The 17,539-nt window shown below is 43.1% G+C and overlaps 2 protein-coding genes across 2 annotated transcripts; both read left to right on the top strand.

Annotated features, from left to right (window-relative positions):
* Nucleotides 1-411: 411 nt before the first annotated feature.
* On the top strand, nucleotides 412-4,419 carry LECT2 (leukocyte cell derived chemotaxin 2). The gene is made up of 4 exons (XM_026118265.2): nucleotides 412-680; nucleotides 2,163-2,259; nucleotides 2,711-2,856; nucleotides 3,800-4,419. The coding sequence occupies exons 1-4, from the start codon at nucleotides 629-631 to the stop codon at nucleotides 3,964-3,966; spliced, it is 462 nt and encodes a 153-aa protein (XP_025974050.2). The 5' UTR covers nucleotides 412-628; the 3' UTR covers nucleotides 3,967-4,419.
* Nucleotides 4,420-10,692: 6,273 nt separating this feature from the next.
* LOC112994094 (myeloid protein 1-like) lies at nucleotides 10,693-16,781 on the top strand. Its single transcript, XM_026118243.2, has 7 exons — nucleotides 10,693-10,774; nucleotides 11,939-12,068; nucleotides 13,030-13,181; nucleotides 13,729-13,899; nucleotides 15,184-15,301; nucleotides 15,793-15,944; nucleotides 16,481-16,781. Exons 1-7 carry the CDS (start codon nucleotides 10,729-10,731, stop codon nucleotides 16,669-16,671), a joined length of 960 nt encoding a protein of 319 aa, XP_025974028.1. The 5' UTR covers nucleotides 10,693-10,728; the 3' UTR covers nucleotides 16,672-16,781.
* The last annotated feature ends 758 nt before the right edge of the window (nucleotides 16,782-17,539 follow it).

Raw genomic sequence — 17,539 nt, forward strand, 5'->3', positions numbered from 1 at the left:
GTCACGCTGAAGGTATCTCATCAGAGACACAGCAGTATCTGGGAGATATAATAAAGCTGGCTAATAAATATGGGGTACAAGGGTCTCATTTTATGTGTTGCCTGATCAGAATACATAGTTTTACCAGCATGAAGTTGAGTGCTTCAAGGGTGAGTCCACCTGGCTCGATTTCTTCCAAGAAGCAGCAGCAGCAGTGGTGGGAGCGCGAGGTATTTATCCGCCCAGAGGTTTTTAAAGTTCATTTGAATTCTTTTCCCTTTCTCCACCCAAATTATCTTGCTGAACTCCAGGATTGTGCAAGAGGCAGGAATGAAGAGAAATAGCTACAAATTGTCCTTAAAGTCTGGCTTTAAAAGTCAGCGTTCAGTTGAAAACAAAACAGTATTTAGCTACTATTGCTAAATAGCTGGAGTCTCTACAGCACCAATTAGCCAGGCTGTTGGTACACCTCAAAGCCAGGGTTGTTGTCTGTTCTTGCTGTTTGGCTTGAATCTGGAAGCAAAAGAACTAGTATCACATAAATTTTCTGATTGGCTGGAAAAAATTGGCTACAGCCTCTGTTGGGATGTATAAATAGAAAGCAAAGTATTTTGGACCTTTCAGTGTGAAAACAGAGCTTCCAAGGCACATGAAAATGCATCGAGTCGCAGCAGTCATTTTTGCGATTGCAATCTCCAGCGGTAAGTTAGCAGATTTTTTGTAAACCTTGCTCTTTGTAAACTGCCTTCTTTTTCCTTTTCTTTTCTTTTTTCTTTTTTTCCCTGAAGCTCATCTGTAAGGATATAGGAACTGATTTATTCTTGACTGCTGTGCTTTGCTTTCAAAAATAACTCCCCTCACATTGCATAGAAACCTCCATGGGAAGGTCTCTTTAGTTGTGGTAAAGAGTTGCAGTAACATTTTTTGAGGAGCAATAATTTATGGTGATTGAACAAGAAAGGGTAGGTTAAAGCATGTCAATTATTAACAACATGTATTTTTTTCTTAAAAGACTTTTACTTAAAGATCAGCCTTCTAAGCATACAGTGTTCCCATAGATGTTTCCATGTTTAATGTTATCACCTTTGCTTTCATGAAGAATACATAATCCATTAAAATAAACGAAGAATACCTCGAACAAAGGGCTGTTTTGCTCGAGGAAGGCATTAGAGGTTTCCTGCATCCTTTCAACACCCATCCTTCTGATGCAGCCGTATCATTTCCTCTATTTGCGCAGACTCCCAGAGGTCCCTAGGGATGGTGCAGCAGCGTTATTCACGCGGGGGAAGGACCCTCAGCTCAGCGCTTTGCGCTACCCCAGCCCCGTTCCCAGCCCATAGGGACCACGGGGAGCAGTAGCACTTGGAAACCCCCCGTCGTTGCGGTGGGATGAGCAGGGCTTGCTGAAGGTCCTCAGCCCGGCGTTGCCTTTCCCCCATCGTCGCCTTCAGGCGTTGTCCTCTCCCAGGACGACGCTAGAGCCATAGGAGCGGTGGGGTTTTGACTGCGGGGGGTGACAGCTGGAGATGGGAAGAAGATATGTGCACATGCCCCGTTCTGGCTGCAGCTCGACTTTCAGCCAACAATATAGAAGCATTGGGAGGCAGAAAATGTAAGTAGTGACAGCTAGACTGGACTGGCTCCCACGTTAGGGAATAGGCGTGGGCTTGGGTCTCTCTCAGTCCTGTCTTTCCATAGTTAAGGTTCAATGTCACTAGATCCAGGGGTGGATCGGTTCACCTGCAGGCAAAGCCCTCCCGTTGCTCCGGTCCACGTCTGTGGTACGCGCCCTGTGAATATAACACGTCTGTCTGTCTTGGGGGCAAAATCCCCTATTCTCCATCATTTCTTCTGTAGTTTTGCTTTAATGTCACTGCTTTAAGTGCCCTCAGATGTCACTGGGCAAAACATAAAACAGAAAAGATCTGTGTTGTTGCATTCCTTAAATTAACTTGCAATAAAAGATGACTAACTTTCTAGCTCTCCGAAGCCTGATCCACGGTTACAGCAAAGTCCGGAGGAGCCTTACTATCGATTTCAGCAGACCTTCAGTCATGCCTTCAAGTTTTCATTTAGCCCTGTATGGAAGTTAGCAGCAGCAGCTATGAAATAACAGGGGCTGAGAAATCCTATTTCTGGCCTGGGGGTTTCATCCTTTGCTCTTCTCTTCCCTTTTTTTCTAGCTGCTGCAGCGCAATGGGCAAATATCTGCTCAGGTCAACCTTCAAACAAAGTCAGAGGCTGCGACTCCAAGGGCTGCGGTGGCTACAACAGCGCCAGGTGAAGACGGGAGGCCGTGTCGCACTGGAGAAATTCCTAAAAACAAAATAAAATGTTAAAAAAGTGGGCGAGAGGAATGGGGTGAGGGGTGGAAGACTTGGTGCTCTCAGAGACTAAAATCCTCTGGACAAGCTTGCCCCGGGCTCACCCAAACACAAAGAGGTTTCAACTTTGGAACCGTGTCCACGGAGCTTGACCTCTTTTTCTAGCAATATTAGCTATTGCAAAACAGGCTCTTACCTTTCCCTCCTTTCCTTATCCCACGCTCCTGTATTTCCAGTCTTCTGTCAAAGGCCCAAGGGTGACTCTACCTGCCAACGGCGGACGTGGGCTCCCACCGGGCAAGGCAGCTTTGCCCGGAGCACTCGTGCTCCTCCTGGGTTCCCAGCTGGAAGGGCCGGTGCCAACCCGCCGCGTACGGACACGCGGACGCTTTGCTCTTCTTTTGCAGAGGCGGGAGGCAACACAGAGGGGTGGACGTGGTGTGTGAGGACGGGGCCACCGTCTACGCGCCGTTCACAGGGAAGATCAACAGACAGGTCAGGCCATACGGCAATGGCAATGCCATCGATGACGGAGTGCAGCTTTCCGGATCAGGTACCAAAGCTATAAGACATGCCTTTTACAAACCCCGATTGCAGAGCACTCTGGTTCGTTTGCAGGACTTTAAAATGAGCCTGAAATCATGAACTTCGCCAGAACTACAGTTCTGTAGCGTGAGAATCCAAGCGAAAGGATAACCTAGAAATCCAGGATCTGTTTAAGCAGGAAAAGTGCACTAGCTAGATTGAGAGGACAATAATCAGCAAATCCTTCTAGAAAGCAGAGATCCAACGGGAGGCCTTGGGGACCTGCGAGTCCTGTTAAATCCAACCACCAGCAATAGGACACTTTGAGCTACTTAGCATTATGAGTCGTAGCAGGATGCCTGAGTCATACCAAGAGCAAACCGAGCTACATCCAGGTGGATTATCCCATAATTTTGACAGCAATCAGAGGCCCTTTTAAAAACAACCCTCCACAATAGCATTTACAGCTGACACCCAAATGCGGTTGCAGCCTCTCGTGCACGTAACCGGGCCGGGCTCTGTGTGCCACTGATGATGGGAAATATGGACCTGTGCATGAACCAGCTGTGGTTAATCATCCTTTCAAACATTAGGGGAACAAGGGATGAAGGTGATAACTACAAATTATAGCATTTCATCTCCATTAAAAAAACCAAAGGGGTCAGGCTGATGCATTTGCACATTTTGGATAATTAAAGGCACAGCGGTGTGCCTTTTACTTGCTCATGCAGTTTTACCCACAGCGATCCCCTTTCCCCACTCTTCTCCCTGTTATTCATTCCTTTTCCTAATCTCTCCTCTTGATGCTATTGCGGCATCACATTTTCTGCAACTTTTCATGTTGCTGTAGCTCAAATGGTCTTATTGTCTGTCATGTTCATTTTGCTACTGAATTTTATGACTTTGTCGGGGTTTTGAACCATTTCATGGGCACAGCAGTTCCCCCTCCCTCGTCTGTCCCCTGTTAACAGGATTCTGCATTAAGATGTTCTACGTCAAACCGGTCAAGCACAGCGGGGCCGTCAGGAAGGGCGACAAAATCGGGGTCCTGCTGCCCATGCAGAGCGTGTACCGAGGCATCACCTCCCACGTCCACATCCAGAACTGCGACCTTAGCGACCCGACTCCCAACCTGTGAAGGGAGGACCGCGCGCCAGCAGCAAAGCTTTTAGCCCATCACTTGTGTATTCGTTCGATTGCCCGTACGTAGATAGTAAAGTGGAAGCCACTGAGCCTTGAACGGGGGCTCTGCTTTCCGAAAAGAAAGCAATGCACCCCCGAGCAAAATGCCGATGGTTAGCTACACACTAAGGGGCTTAGAGGGAGGTGGAACAAATGCGTTAAAGCTGTTACCGTACCCTGCACACGGCCGCGTTAGTAGCCAACGAATGCTGAAGCAATCGTGAAGGGAAGAGGGTCTGTTCGGGAGAAGGAGGCTCTCGCTGCCCACCAGCAACGCGGCGACCCGTGCTGTAACGCGCCGAGCTAGCACGTCTCTGCTCTCTTTGCAGCTGTATTTCTACAGTAAGCCCAAAATCTTCACTTTGCTTATGTATGGGAAGTGATGTTATTAAAGGACTGTTTCATTCCAGATTGTTCTGAATTTATTTGGTGCTGTCACAAAGTTTGGCTTGCATTTTATTTTTTTAAACACAGCTTGCAGAAAACCCTGTATAAAGCCGAAACCCCTTTCCCGGGGCCTGTCTCGGAAAAAGGTAGAACAACCTTAATGAAGAAACTCACTCCTTTTTCCCCAGACTCCTGCTACAGGATTCCTCTGCTGCACCCAGACTGCTTTTTGGCATCAACATTTATGCTTGATTTTAGTCATCACATGGGAGTCAGAACAGGATCCAGCACTGTTTTTGTGTTGTCTGCCTGCCCTCGCGGCTGCTCCCCCTCGCTCGACGCTGCACCAGGCTTTGCTGCAGCTTCCCAGTTTGTGCAAGCCTACGGCTGCATTTTTTCAGTCTATCGGTAATATAACAGCGGCTGAGGAGGAAGGGAAAGTGCAATTTCTAGCTGACTCCGGGAAGAAAGGAAAGGACCGGTAAGAGACGCCGTTGCCGAAATGCTCGCGGGGATGGGAAGGGATGCTGCGGGGAGGGACCGGGGCAACCAGGCTTTTTCAGAAAGACCCAGCAAACTTGGACCATCCAGAACCGCTTCGTTTCTGTGCTAGTTCACCCTACTGCTGGGATGCTTTTCGTTGCCACGTTGGGGTTTAGACCCCAAGACAGAGATACGAGCCTCATCCCAGCCTGCGAAGTCCAAACTGCCCCAGCTATAATCCAAGTCAGCACAATTCCCTCCCGTTTCTCCAAGCGTTAAAGGGCTTTTGGAGGATTCAGCTGGTGATTTATTTTCTCAGAAGAGAGGACACAGGTAGCAGAAAGTTTCCTTCTATGTTGGTCCCTCCTCCCAGACAACACCCGCACAGCTCAGGCCTGGCAATTACATCAGTAAAGGCAAGAGAAATTCCAGGGGGAGCTTTAAATCGGAATTGTGCACGAAAACACGACTTTCTTCCATATGTACGTATAAGCTGCAGATAAAGGCCATACATTTAGGTGCGCTACAGCACGTTATATATTTAACACGACACGACCAAGCATGTCTTTTGGCTGATCAGCCAGCACAACCTGCTGATCTTTCGGTGATACTACAGCCTGAGCCCAAAAGCTAAAGCTTATTTCATCTTTGTGACAAAACTCACCTCATCTCAGCCCACCCAAGCGCTGATAAGCCTGATTAAATACCGCGTGCAACCTGTTTTACATTGTGCCAGCTCGATTTTCACCAGGAGAACCACACGCTGCCAACTGCGCAAGGAAATTCTGCTGCAGTTAGTTTCTAAAGCGTGATTTGATTTTTGTGATTAACTCTAAGTCTATTGTTCATTTTCCAGACAAACAGCTTTTAAGGTTCTTTAATAACATAATGCACACAGATCACCTGGAAAGAAGAGCAAAGTTAAGTGCTCTGTAAAATATATCCAGGGAAAGGAAGAAGATTTCCACCCACTGTGTCCACTACCATTTCCCAGGTGCTTCTTGCACTTCTCCAGCTAGGGGTTTTTCCTCCAAAAAGCTTATTACATCATTTTATTTTCCAATTTCTTTTCTTTTTTCTGTATTTAAGATGGACATACTACAGACCTTTTTATCAAGGAAAATCGAGCTCGACACGCCTAGCTTACCGCCTGCTTATTCTGTTTGAGAGAGATGAGGAATCTTTTTTGAGCTGCTTCTTTATACGTATTAAAAGGCAGAGCATGGGGCTTCCCATCAGCGACTAATTCAGCTCGGCCCCTCAGACCACAGCTGCCAACTAGGCAAAACATACTTTGGGTTATCGGAGCAGCGAACGGTAGGAGACTGATGTGCGAAAAACCTTTCGAAAGCCACCGGCCAATTCCCGTTGCTGACGACAAGGGAGGGAAAGACTTGGATCTTGCTCTTCCTATGGGCAGGACCTGCTGTTCTCTCACCTCCCAAGGACTGTGCCTCCTCGACTACATGCTTCATAATTTTAGCACTATCACAACAACTAGGGCTAAATAAACTTTTCTTGTTTTTTATTTTTTAGTTAAATTGTTCATTTACCGAAAACTCAATTTACTGAAAAACCCATTTACCGAAAGCAAATCTGTGAATAGCTTTGAGACAAGTAATTCTGGGAGAAGAAAGATTTACCAGCTATATTTATGAAACCAGAGGTAATACCCAGACACAAGCATTATTATCGCCACATTAAATTTGGAAACAAGGGACTACTTCCAGCTCCTCAGTTAAACTTGCCCAAAATGGGAAAATCATATCAGAATGAAGCTTCGCTTTCTTCCAAACAACATTATCATTTTATGGTTTTCCCAAGTAAAACATGAAACACTTCCTGTTCACACCACTATTATGTAAAGTAGGTCTACAGGGAGTCATCAAAGAGCCCAGAGTACAGTTCTGGCAACTGATCTCCATCCCCTTTCCATCAAAGTCTCGGGGCTCTTAGCACCTTAGGCAGGGTTAGTCTAACATCTCAGGGTGTCGGGGTAGGCGCAAGGCAGGTACCATCCTATTCACCAGTCCTGGTAACCGGCAATGTGCAATTCACTGGTATCGCCCTTCAGTCCCCCAAAACACAGCCTAACATACAAAGCAGAGTCACGGTATCTCGGGAGCGATGCATAGCTGGCTGGCAAAGGAGGTCTTCTTCTTAGAGAAGAAGAATCTCCCATTAGGAGACTCGTAAGGGGCTCAAATACCCAGGGAAGTCATTACTGACGTACAAGCAGCAGAAGAGGGAAGGCACCTCTTAGGCAAGAGAAAGTGGTCCCGACGTGCTCCGTCGGTCCATCTCTTCCCCGCGTGGACCCTTGCAGCACCGCGCGCTGATGTCGCTCCGTGTTCTGCCCCATCGTCCCAACCGCAGGCGGGGACGTGGTGCAACCAGGGCTCCCGAGGGCCGCGCAACCTGGCCGAGGATTGTCCCATATCCTTCTGTTATTACGCCCTAAGTGGCCAATTAGGTTCTTTCACAACTGCACCTACCAACTGTTATATTAACATCTTCATTGCCCAACCTGGAATGCCACCAACGGAGTTTCATCGCTTCCTCAGGCCCAACCGCCCGAGGTGACAGGCCTACCCCGGCCAGAGCACGCAGTGAAGACAGCGAATCCCCTGCTAAATCTAATGCTAAATGCTAAATCTACAATATCACACATTTGAAAACTATTTTTTTAAGACAGATACTTCACCACAAGCATGTTAGTGATATTGTTATAACAAATGACATTTTGACACATTCCTTTAAGAAAGAATTGAGCAAGACACAACACTATTAAGATCCCTTAGGAAGGAAATATAAAAAGCACATATACACAGCTACCAGCAACCTGGAGTGAGCCCTATAACACAAATGCAGGTGGAAAAAAATTACAAAGAACGGGTAGCTACGAGCTGTTTCACAAAATACCAAATTGCAAAGCAGCAGTCAAAGAAAAGCTTCTTCCAATTTCTCTGCACCTACAACATAGTTGTACTTCTGGTCTCTCACCTGTCGGTGTGTCTGGCTTATTTTATACACAGCTTTTCTTTCTCAAAAGACTTTGCAGAGAGGATTGAGGTGCTGCAGTGCCTTCCTTGGTAACACGAGGACCTCATGAGTTTAGAAAAGGCTATAAAAAACTGTTTTAAGGCAGATCTGCCCTAGGTAAAATTTATACAATGCGATATTTAAAACACTACTACTGCAAACTGGCAATCTGGAGTAAAACCAGGACTAAAAGGCTGGCAGAGAGACTATTGTCACAGAAACCATGTTTGGAGGCCCCACAATTAAGAGAGGCCAGGCAACAGTGCAAAATTATTTATTTTTGTCCAAAATTATTTATTTTTAAATGGTTTTATTTCTAGTAGGAAAAAAGTGTACCTACCTAAGCTCAACAGCACTTTGACCCCTATATCCTATGAAGTTCTGAGCAGCCCCGCGCTGCTCACACGGGATGTAGACCATCATGGAAGGTGCACGTAGCGATCGACCTGGGGTGTAGGTAGATCACGTCCCCCTGTTGTCTCCGCTCTTAAATGATGAACAAGTCTCCTGCTACAGCTGTTGCTTAGGTTGCTTTTTATCTTTTGCAGTTACACCGACCCTCTCAGACAAGGTGAATTCACCTCCCTGCACTGCACCACCTTCGAAGCAGGGGCTGGAGCTCTTTCACCCACAAAGAGATGAGTGAGGACTGGAAACAGGTGACAGACAGTACAACAGCTGTAGAAATTTATAGCCATACATATTTCTACACTGAAAGACAGTTGTAGCAGAAGCTTTAAGGAATTCTGGAATTCCCAATGCTCCTTGGTAACTTAACCAATACACACAGTCTAAGAGCCAACAGATTCAGAGAATTTCACTCAAACTGTGCTGAGGTCTAGGAAGAGGTGAGGGACCTGGCTCATGAAGAAATAGTCGTCTGGAGTTGGCTTTTAAGTCTCAGATCATTTTGCTCTGGCAGGATGCAGGTCTCCATCTGTGCAGTTTAAATGTCTTGAGGAATTAAAGCTAGTAAGCCTGGAAAGCTGGAAATACTAGTACACCCACTCCTCCAGCAGCCTCTCGACTTGCAGCAACTACGACTCTTTCTGGTTCTTTCAAGGTGGTTCGGTCACATAAGCCACCCCTGTCTTTAAAGTTCAGGGGTAAGCAGTGTCCCCAGATCCTGAACACCCACCAGGAGCTCTCGCCAACACCTTGTGTTATTTGGAAACCTGGACTCCATCACACCGAGCAGATCAGAACAAAAAGCCCCATCAAAACTAGACCGAGGGAACCTAACATTTTAAATGGATATTTGGTAGCTATGAGTGAAAAACAGCAGTTCATTCTGGCAGGATGGGAGAAAAACCAGCAGGGATAAAATCACTAAAGCCACCGATAATAACCCCAGAAAGGACTAAAAGATTGGTTTGGGGTTAAATACTGGCTGTAAAAAAGCTTGGAAGAATGAGCAATGAATTTGTCTCCTGCTGCCTGTTCCGTGGAGTTTCGAAGTAAACAGGCTGTAGAGACATTCTTTGCAAACTAGAAGTGCTGCAGAGAGACATCTGTTTCTCCTCTGAAAAAAACCACAGGACTTCCAGAGGTTACCGAAACTGGGAATACAGGACAGCTGCTGTGCAAGTTCCATGACTCATTTAACTTTTTCATTGACTAACACTTGCCCATAAAGAAAATCTAACACTTTTCTATAACTGCCACAGAAAAACTAGAAGGAATGATAATAAAAAAACCACAAAACAGTGTACTTAATAACATAAATTACTAAATGAAGATACCAATATTATTATTATTAACGCAGATACTAAATGAAACTTTATAAATCCTAAGAAGAGGTTGAAAAGCAGTGTGAGAGCGGATGTTAGCAAAGGTCTCCCACCTCTCAGGAGAATATTCTGATCACCAGGTTGTGATGCATCCTGAGGTTTATCTCCATCCGTTCCTCCTAGCTGAATTTTTCTACTTTATATCAATGCTTAAAATCAACAATCATTCAATCTATCGGGACACTGGAGTGAGGAGGAGGCTGTTCTTTCAACTTTTGAGAACTCTGAAGGTGGCCAGTCATATAACACTAGAAGTTTAACTCCATGTCACAGCTATGCAAGCACAACTTTGGTTTGCAACTGTTTATTTTAGAACTTCAAGGTAAGTTTTGATACGCATTTTGTTCTCAAAAACTAGGGTTTCAGTCCAAAGACTTAATGAGTTTAAGTCCAGACTAGATAATAATTTCAGCTGAACAGAAAAAAAACCATAGTTCCTTGCAAAAGCATCCGACCTTCTTAAGTCCATATTCATAGTAAACAGAACATCACATCTTCTTATGTTTTCTATCATTCAGCTAGAAAGCTGATGAGCACACACACCTGAGAAGGAGGCACTGGAATGAGCAAAGCAGAAGGACACACTGGTTACGCATGTGAGTGACAAGACGCTATGTGGAGTTTTGCCCATCATTTCCCTCCAACTGAAGTCTCTGGGCATACGCATCGTTCCTACCATTTTTGGCCTAAGCGTGCCCTTACTTCAGGAGGAGGAAGAAAAGTTGAGAAACAGATCAACTGGAGCTTCCTGCAATGTGGGATTGCTCTGTTTCCATCTGTTATTGTGTGCTAAGAGGCCAATCATTTTATCTTTCCCAACCTGCTCTAACAACAGTTAATTTTGTTGACATCTTTACAGCCTAATATGGCAATACCATCTACCCAGAGGTGTAATACTTTGCACAAGACTGATTGGCCAAAACAACAGACTTGCACTTTCTAAAGTACATAAATACCAAAGAGAGCTACTGCGCGACGTCTTTGATTTGCTCAAGGAACACTGGTGGGACTGCAGAATGTCAGCGCTCAGTCTGATCGCTCTGGTCAGCCTGGTGTCCACTGGTGAGTTGAGATTACTATTTTGTATTTGTCTTCACTTTTTTCAGGCAGACGTTAAGAAATCAGTGAAATTCACTCCAATATACGTAATGCTATAGCTAAGGTTTTCAACTTAGTTTTATGAAGAATTATTGTAAAGTACGCTATTATAACTATTATAAAGTAGAAACATGGGTGTGCATTTGGAGTTAGTGCTGTATCATACTGAAGCATTTAAAGAGATTTCACGAAAAATGTAACAAGGGAAAGTAGTTTGACTTATTTCACAAACTAGGATTAAAAATATGCAATTATAGCTTTGCTTTGTTTCTAGAGAATGTACCTTAAAATTAAAGACATCAGACGTCTAGGAGAGGGATCAGATCTATGTAACAGGTTCTATGATGTTCTTTTATATATGTATTTTCCGAAATTCTAACAATCCATGAACCATTCTCTACAAAGAATGGACATCAGCGCCAGCATGAATGGTCAGGAAATTTGTACTGTGTTGTGTGGGTAAGAATATTAGTACAGTAAATCCACATCTTTTAGATATTAGATTCAGACTGACAAGCTTGGACATGTTTCTGTTCCCAGCATTAACAAATACGCAGTGGAATTCTTTGATGGAGTTAGAAGAAACACTTTCACTCATGTTTACAAATTTAACTACTACTTCATTGCTATTTAGCATTTTACCAGTTTGTCATCTTATTCCTCACACACGTTCAGATTCAGAGGTTGCTGTTTTCTTCCATTATTTTATGTCCTTTCCCCCTATGCCTAGCACTGGAAAACTCTAAACACACCCATTCTTGCTGCTTAGAGAGGAGCTCTACCTGCTGTGACTTTGTCTTGAAGACAAAAAATATTTAAAGTGAGACAGCTTGACACAGGACTTGATGCAAAGCGTGTCCCAATGGATGATCCAGGCTGGGGGAATAAGGGGTACTAGATTTCAGAGAATTTAGGGGGAGAAGGATAAATCCCACAACCATGTTAACATGCAATTAAAGAGAAAGCTGTATTCCATGGCACAGAGACAGTAGTAGAGGTGACATGCAACAGCAGTCATGACATTTGTCTTGTACTTTAAGCACATTCTGTATTTTGCAGCTTAACTTTTATCATACAGTACTAAGAACGTGGTTCAAACTTCCCTATTTTCCTCTTTCGCTCATAAAGTTTTTGCCAAGCAGTGGGATGCACACCCACCCCAACAAAACCGGCACTGGGCACAGATATGCGCTGGGAATCCTACCAACCAAATCCGAGGCTGTGATAAATACGGCTGTGGCAGTTACGGCGCTGACAGGTAAAACAGTGGGGTATTGGGAGTTTGGAGAAAAGTTTGCTGCTGCTTTTCTAAAGCAAACCGGAGAAACTTTGCAGAGTTTAACTACCCTTTAAAAATCAAAGGCTTGCTGCCGTTTTGTCTTCTTTCACCAGGATCTAAGACCAATACACAAAAACACTGGTGACGTCTTCCTAGCAATCATTAGCGCTATTTTACCACCCATTATGCTGAGAATGACAGAATACTGTTGGTCTATAGGACCCGTCCTTACCCATTTTGGAGACCTTACTCAGAAATCTCACTGAAGTGCCTTAATGTCACTTCTGCTGAGGGATGTGTAGGTGAAGAAGCCAGACCACTACACGAATTAGCAGCCAGATTTTTGATGTCACACACTACCACTACAGAGCCTCAAAGACTAGATACTTGACATACACCCACAGAGCTTACATGAAGCCAAGTGGATTAATCTACACAAGCTAAATATCTGACAGCATCGTAGGCACCTCATAACAGAGGAGGTTATAGCATTTCCCTGAAAAAGGCTTTTATAGGCAGAATGACTTCTGCCTTCCTTGCATTCTCCTCTCTTCTCCTCCCTTCAACCCCAGTAAAAGGTGCCCATCTTCAATATGCAACTTTTGAATTTCTAAATGAAAAAATCCCAGCATAAGATTCTATTTTACACTGGCGCAGATATATTTATGTGTAGAACTGAGGTACTTTTATATAACAGTTTGAAATATTCTATGAATACAGGAAAGTAAAAAATGTGCTTGAAATTTGAAATCTCATCTTCCTTTAAACTAGGTCAGATTAATACAAACAATTTTCAATAATTAAAGATTGATTGAAGCCACTATTTTTTCCAACTTCCTTGCTGATGTAGAAGTTCTGGAAGTGTGCTAACTGAGCTATCTATCTATATATAATGTTAGGCCTGACAGAGACTTCGCTAATCACCTGTTTACATTTTCAGACACAGTGGTAAAGGAAAGCACGTGGGTGTGGATGTCATCTGTGCAGATGGAGCAACAGTGTACGCTCCCTTTTCTGGCCAGCTCTCTGGACCCATTAAATTCTTTCATAATGGAAATGCCATTGATGATGGAGTCCAAATCAGGGGATCAGGCAAGTAATAACAGCAGACACGTTTTAAAGCGCCCATAAGTAATCATTTCATTTACTTGAGTAAGATATTTCTGTAGCTCTTCAAGTCAAGCAAACTGTCATTTACTCTCATGCCTCTTTAGTTCCTACATTTAAGTACAACTAGAATCCTGCTCACAAGCATCACAAGTTATCACTAGCAGGAAATACAGTCCTTTTCCTCTGCTTTTCTTGAAGAGAAGGGAAGAGGGAGCTGAAAAACAGGTAACAAAGAAAACCAATTACCCCCCAAATCAAAAAAGGAAACAGTGAAAATAAAAGTATCAGTAATATGCTCTCAGTTTTGCTGAGAGGTTGCTTACCGTTCCTATTTTCTAACTCTCTCTCTTTCTCTTTCCCCTTTTCCATAAGCAATCCAGAGAATTTTGATTTCAGGATTGTTGGTATCTTTACTATATTTCTGCTTCATCATTGCAATCTACAGTAAGAGGCCAGCATGGAAGATCTCTTGCACACCACAAGAACAGATGTAGTTGATGCTTCCTGACCTCCTCTCTATCTCTTACAGGTTTCTGCGTAAAACTCGTCTGTATTCACCCTATCAGATACCAAGGCACCATCCAGAGAGGGCAAGAACTTGGAAGAATGCTGCCAATGCAGAGAGTATTTCCTGGCATCGTGTCTCACATCCACGTTGAGAACTGTGACCGCTCTGACCCTACTGATCTACTTAAACCTCGTAATATATATATATATTATAATGAATGAAAGTATGCTTAATTGCAAGTAAGAACATCAGCTTTCAAAAGCAAGATTCTCCTCTGTCTTAGGCTCTAACAGCAACATCCAAATGCGCTTTATGCATACAGCAGAATACGACAGTAGACAGTATTAAAGACAGGAGCTACATGTATCAGCTTATCAGTTGTAGTTATCCCCCTTCTCCAAACTGAGCCAGACACTTCTTCTATTTGTATTTTTTTAACTACTAAGAGTGTTTTTGATATTGCACTTTAGCTAGCTTATGAATTAGGAATTGCTGTCTTCATTGACTTGCATAGACCTTAAGGGTAAATTTCCAAACAGGAGCAGTGTTACCTCTCCTTTAGCATGGCTGCAGGAAATAGCAGATACGGAAATACATCCTCCATTTAATACACAGACATATGGTACGAAGACATCACAGGACAATTCAATTTCTGAAACACGTTCAGTTCCAAACACTGCTGTTAACAGTGACTTGAAGATCAGCAGTAAGTATTCACTATACTAATTAAGGTCACAGTTTAGGGAAATGAACATTCTAGACGAAGAAGTTCTGATCTTCTCTAGTTTAACATTTATCATTTACATAGCAATGTAACTTCTGCAAGGAGCAAATCCCCAGCTTTCCGTGTTGACTGGCTTCAAAGTCAACACAAATAAACCTGGAAGCTTCTTTACATGCGAGCTACTCTCAACTTACAGATGAAGTAACAATCTGCTTTTGAGCAGAGTTCTGTTCTGAATAGGTCACGATCTGATGGAAAGGTAAGACCCACAACCTTCTGCAGATCCTGAACGTATATTCCAGTTTCAGCACTAAATAATACCCTCAAATCCTTTATCAACAGCAATGCTACCCTCAGCTTTTAGGATGATCCTTTACAAATACAAATTTAAAGATTTTGGTAGTAATGTAGGACTTCAGGACTAAAGTGCCATTAGGCTGTGCTAAATAAAAAAGAAGCAGAGCTGAGCTTTCTCCTAAAGAGATTACACTCTAGGAAACATGATAATCCCCTGAATTTCTCTTTAAAGAGTGTTCCTTAAATCAGATAGCTCTATACGAAGAAACAATAGAATCTAGTCTTGGATGTACATTCTCCTTATACTTCCAAATGGGTGACAAATTCTGTGGAAGACATCAACAATTCCAGTATGTTCCTACTTAACTAAAACGAAAACAGTATTCACAAATGTGCATCAGAACAAACAGAACCCAGAAGATAATTTTGATTTCTTGTGTTTCTGTATTTCAAAGATATGCCATCACCATTTCCACAGCAAGATCAATACTGGGCAGCAATATGTGCTGGGAATGCTGTAAACGAGATAAGAGGCTGTGATAGCTATGGCTGTGGATACTACGGAGCTCCAAGGTACTGTAATTAGCATGAGTTTGTTGCCACTCCATTGAAATAGAGTTTAAGTATTCTTAAGTCAATTTTGAAATACAACTTTGAAGGCTGAGGTTGAAAATTAGGAAACATTTTCACTACAAAGGTAATGCAGCGCCAGAACAGGGTGTCCATAAAAGTCATGAAATCTCTATCTTGGAGTTTTTTATGACTCAGCTAGAGAAAGCCATGGCTGACCTGACCTAGAGCTGGGAATGGCACTGACTCAAGTGGAAGGCTGGACTAGATGAGCTCCAGAAGTACCTTCCCATCAACATTTCTGCTACGCTACAGTTCTATTTAAAGGCTTGTAAGAAACATTGTTTTTCAATTTACAGACCTGCAAATCTAACACCACAAATCATAAATCCTACAGGACATCACATAATGTACATTTTATTAAAAACATGATTTAAATTCTTCACAGTCTGCTATGCCAACACTGTCTTATTACTGACATAACCTTTTTTCAGACGTAATGGTAAAGGAAAGCACGTGGGTGTGGATGTCATCTGTGCTGATGGAGCAACAGTGTACGCTCCCTTTTCTGGCCAGCTCTCTGGACCCATTAAATTCTTTCATAACGGAAATGTCATTGATGATGGAGTCCAAATCAGGGGATCAGGTAAAAAGCTATTTTTTCATTTAGTTTTTCTATCTTAATTTCATGTAGGATGTGCTCCCTTGCACCTAAGCAGTGAAGCAAAGTGCATCTGTTTCGAGCCACAGCATCTTCTATGCATTTGCATTCAGAACTTTTTGCTCCTATGTTAGAATCCAAATGTAGGGCACCCACTCTTAAATGTAACTAGGCAAACTCTCATTTTCAGGACCTGTTATTTACTCTTCTTTCTACAAGTACTGGGGTTGGGAGCCAAAGTGCAGGAAAAGACAAAAACAGTTTTAAAAGAGATAGGATGTCTTACGAGTAGTTTTGTTTGGTTTTGTGGAAAGTGTTCAAGCTCTTCTTTCCTAAACCAAGAACCCCCATCCTCACTCCACCTCCTTCCCATTTTCCCTCCAACAATCCAGCAACTCTGACCACTGTCTTTATTTTCAATGACCTCAGTGTTTGGCTATTTTTTATTTCCACTACAGCAACCCCCCCCAACCCCCACAAGCTTTATAAGACATATGTTTTTTTTCTCTTGTTTTTACCAGGTTTCTGCGTAAAACTGGTCTGTATCCATCCCATTAGATACAGTGGTAATATTGTTAAGGGGCAAGTCCTTGGGAGAATGCTCCCAATGCAAAGAGTATTTCCTGGCATCACATCTCATATTCACGTTGAGAACTGCGATCGCTCAGATCCTACTAGAAATCTCGAAGGGGGAAAAGGAAAAGGAAAATAAAATGGAAGTGCAGTAAATTCAAAATAAATTCATCTCAGCATTCAAAAGTTGTTTTTCTTCTCATGTGCAGTCTACCTTAATGAATGAAGGGAAATTTTTTACCCAGAATAAATAAAAAAATACAACAGTTTACATTACTACTGATTCAGTACTTTGGGTTCTATATAATATTGCAAGGCCCTAGCATTAATATATGTTCCAGGCAGCTTGGGTATCCTTTTACAGTATCAGTAGTTGTTGTTAACATTGTATTTTAGGCTAACTTACAAACTTTGCATTACATCTTGGTCAACTCTGAAAACAAGAAAATTACCATAGTTTTGAAAAGCACCTGGATTGAAGGAAGCAAGAGGGAAATTTACTGGAACACTCCAAAAGGCAAAAGAGATGCTGACTGAAGTTGTCATGCCACAGCAACTGATGTCTTTATAGGATGGCAAAAGTGACTCCAGGAAAGGAAAAGAGAAGCTTCAAGTTTTTGTTGGGATTTGCATTTACAGGAGAACCTAACCAGGAAATTAGCAACAACTATTCAAGCCCTCACAGGGAGTCAGAAGTCAACAAGTCCAGAGATGAGCTCAGCCCCTGTGGCAGAAAAGCTGCCTTATTGTTAACTTCTCACTATAACTTGTATTTTTTAGAGTGACCCTACAAATCTCCGGTGTATCAGGTATCCATTCTGTACTTCCCTCTGATTTAGTTCCTTTGACACCAGACTGCATCCTAGTGTTATACACTGAAGGCATGGCGGTTTAGAAAGCCTTCTCAGGCCAGTGAAACTAGGAAAAGCCTAACAAATAGACCAAATGTATTAGCTAGGATATGCTCAAGCTCTGCAGTACAGGCTGCTCAAGGAATAATAGGAAAG

This window comes from Dromaius novaehollandiae, chromosome 15, assembly GCF_036370855.1.
Source record: "Dromaius novaehollandiae isolate bDroNov1 chromosome 15, bDroNov1.hap1, whole genome shotgun sequence".
Lineage (NCBI taxonomy): Eukaryota > Metazoa > Chordata > Aves > Casuariiformes > Dromaiidae > Dromaius > Dromaius novaehollandiae.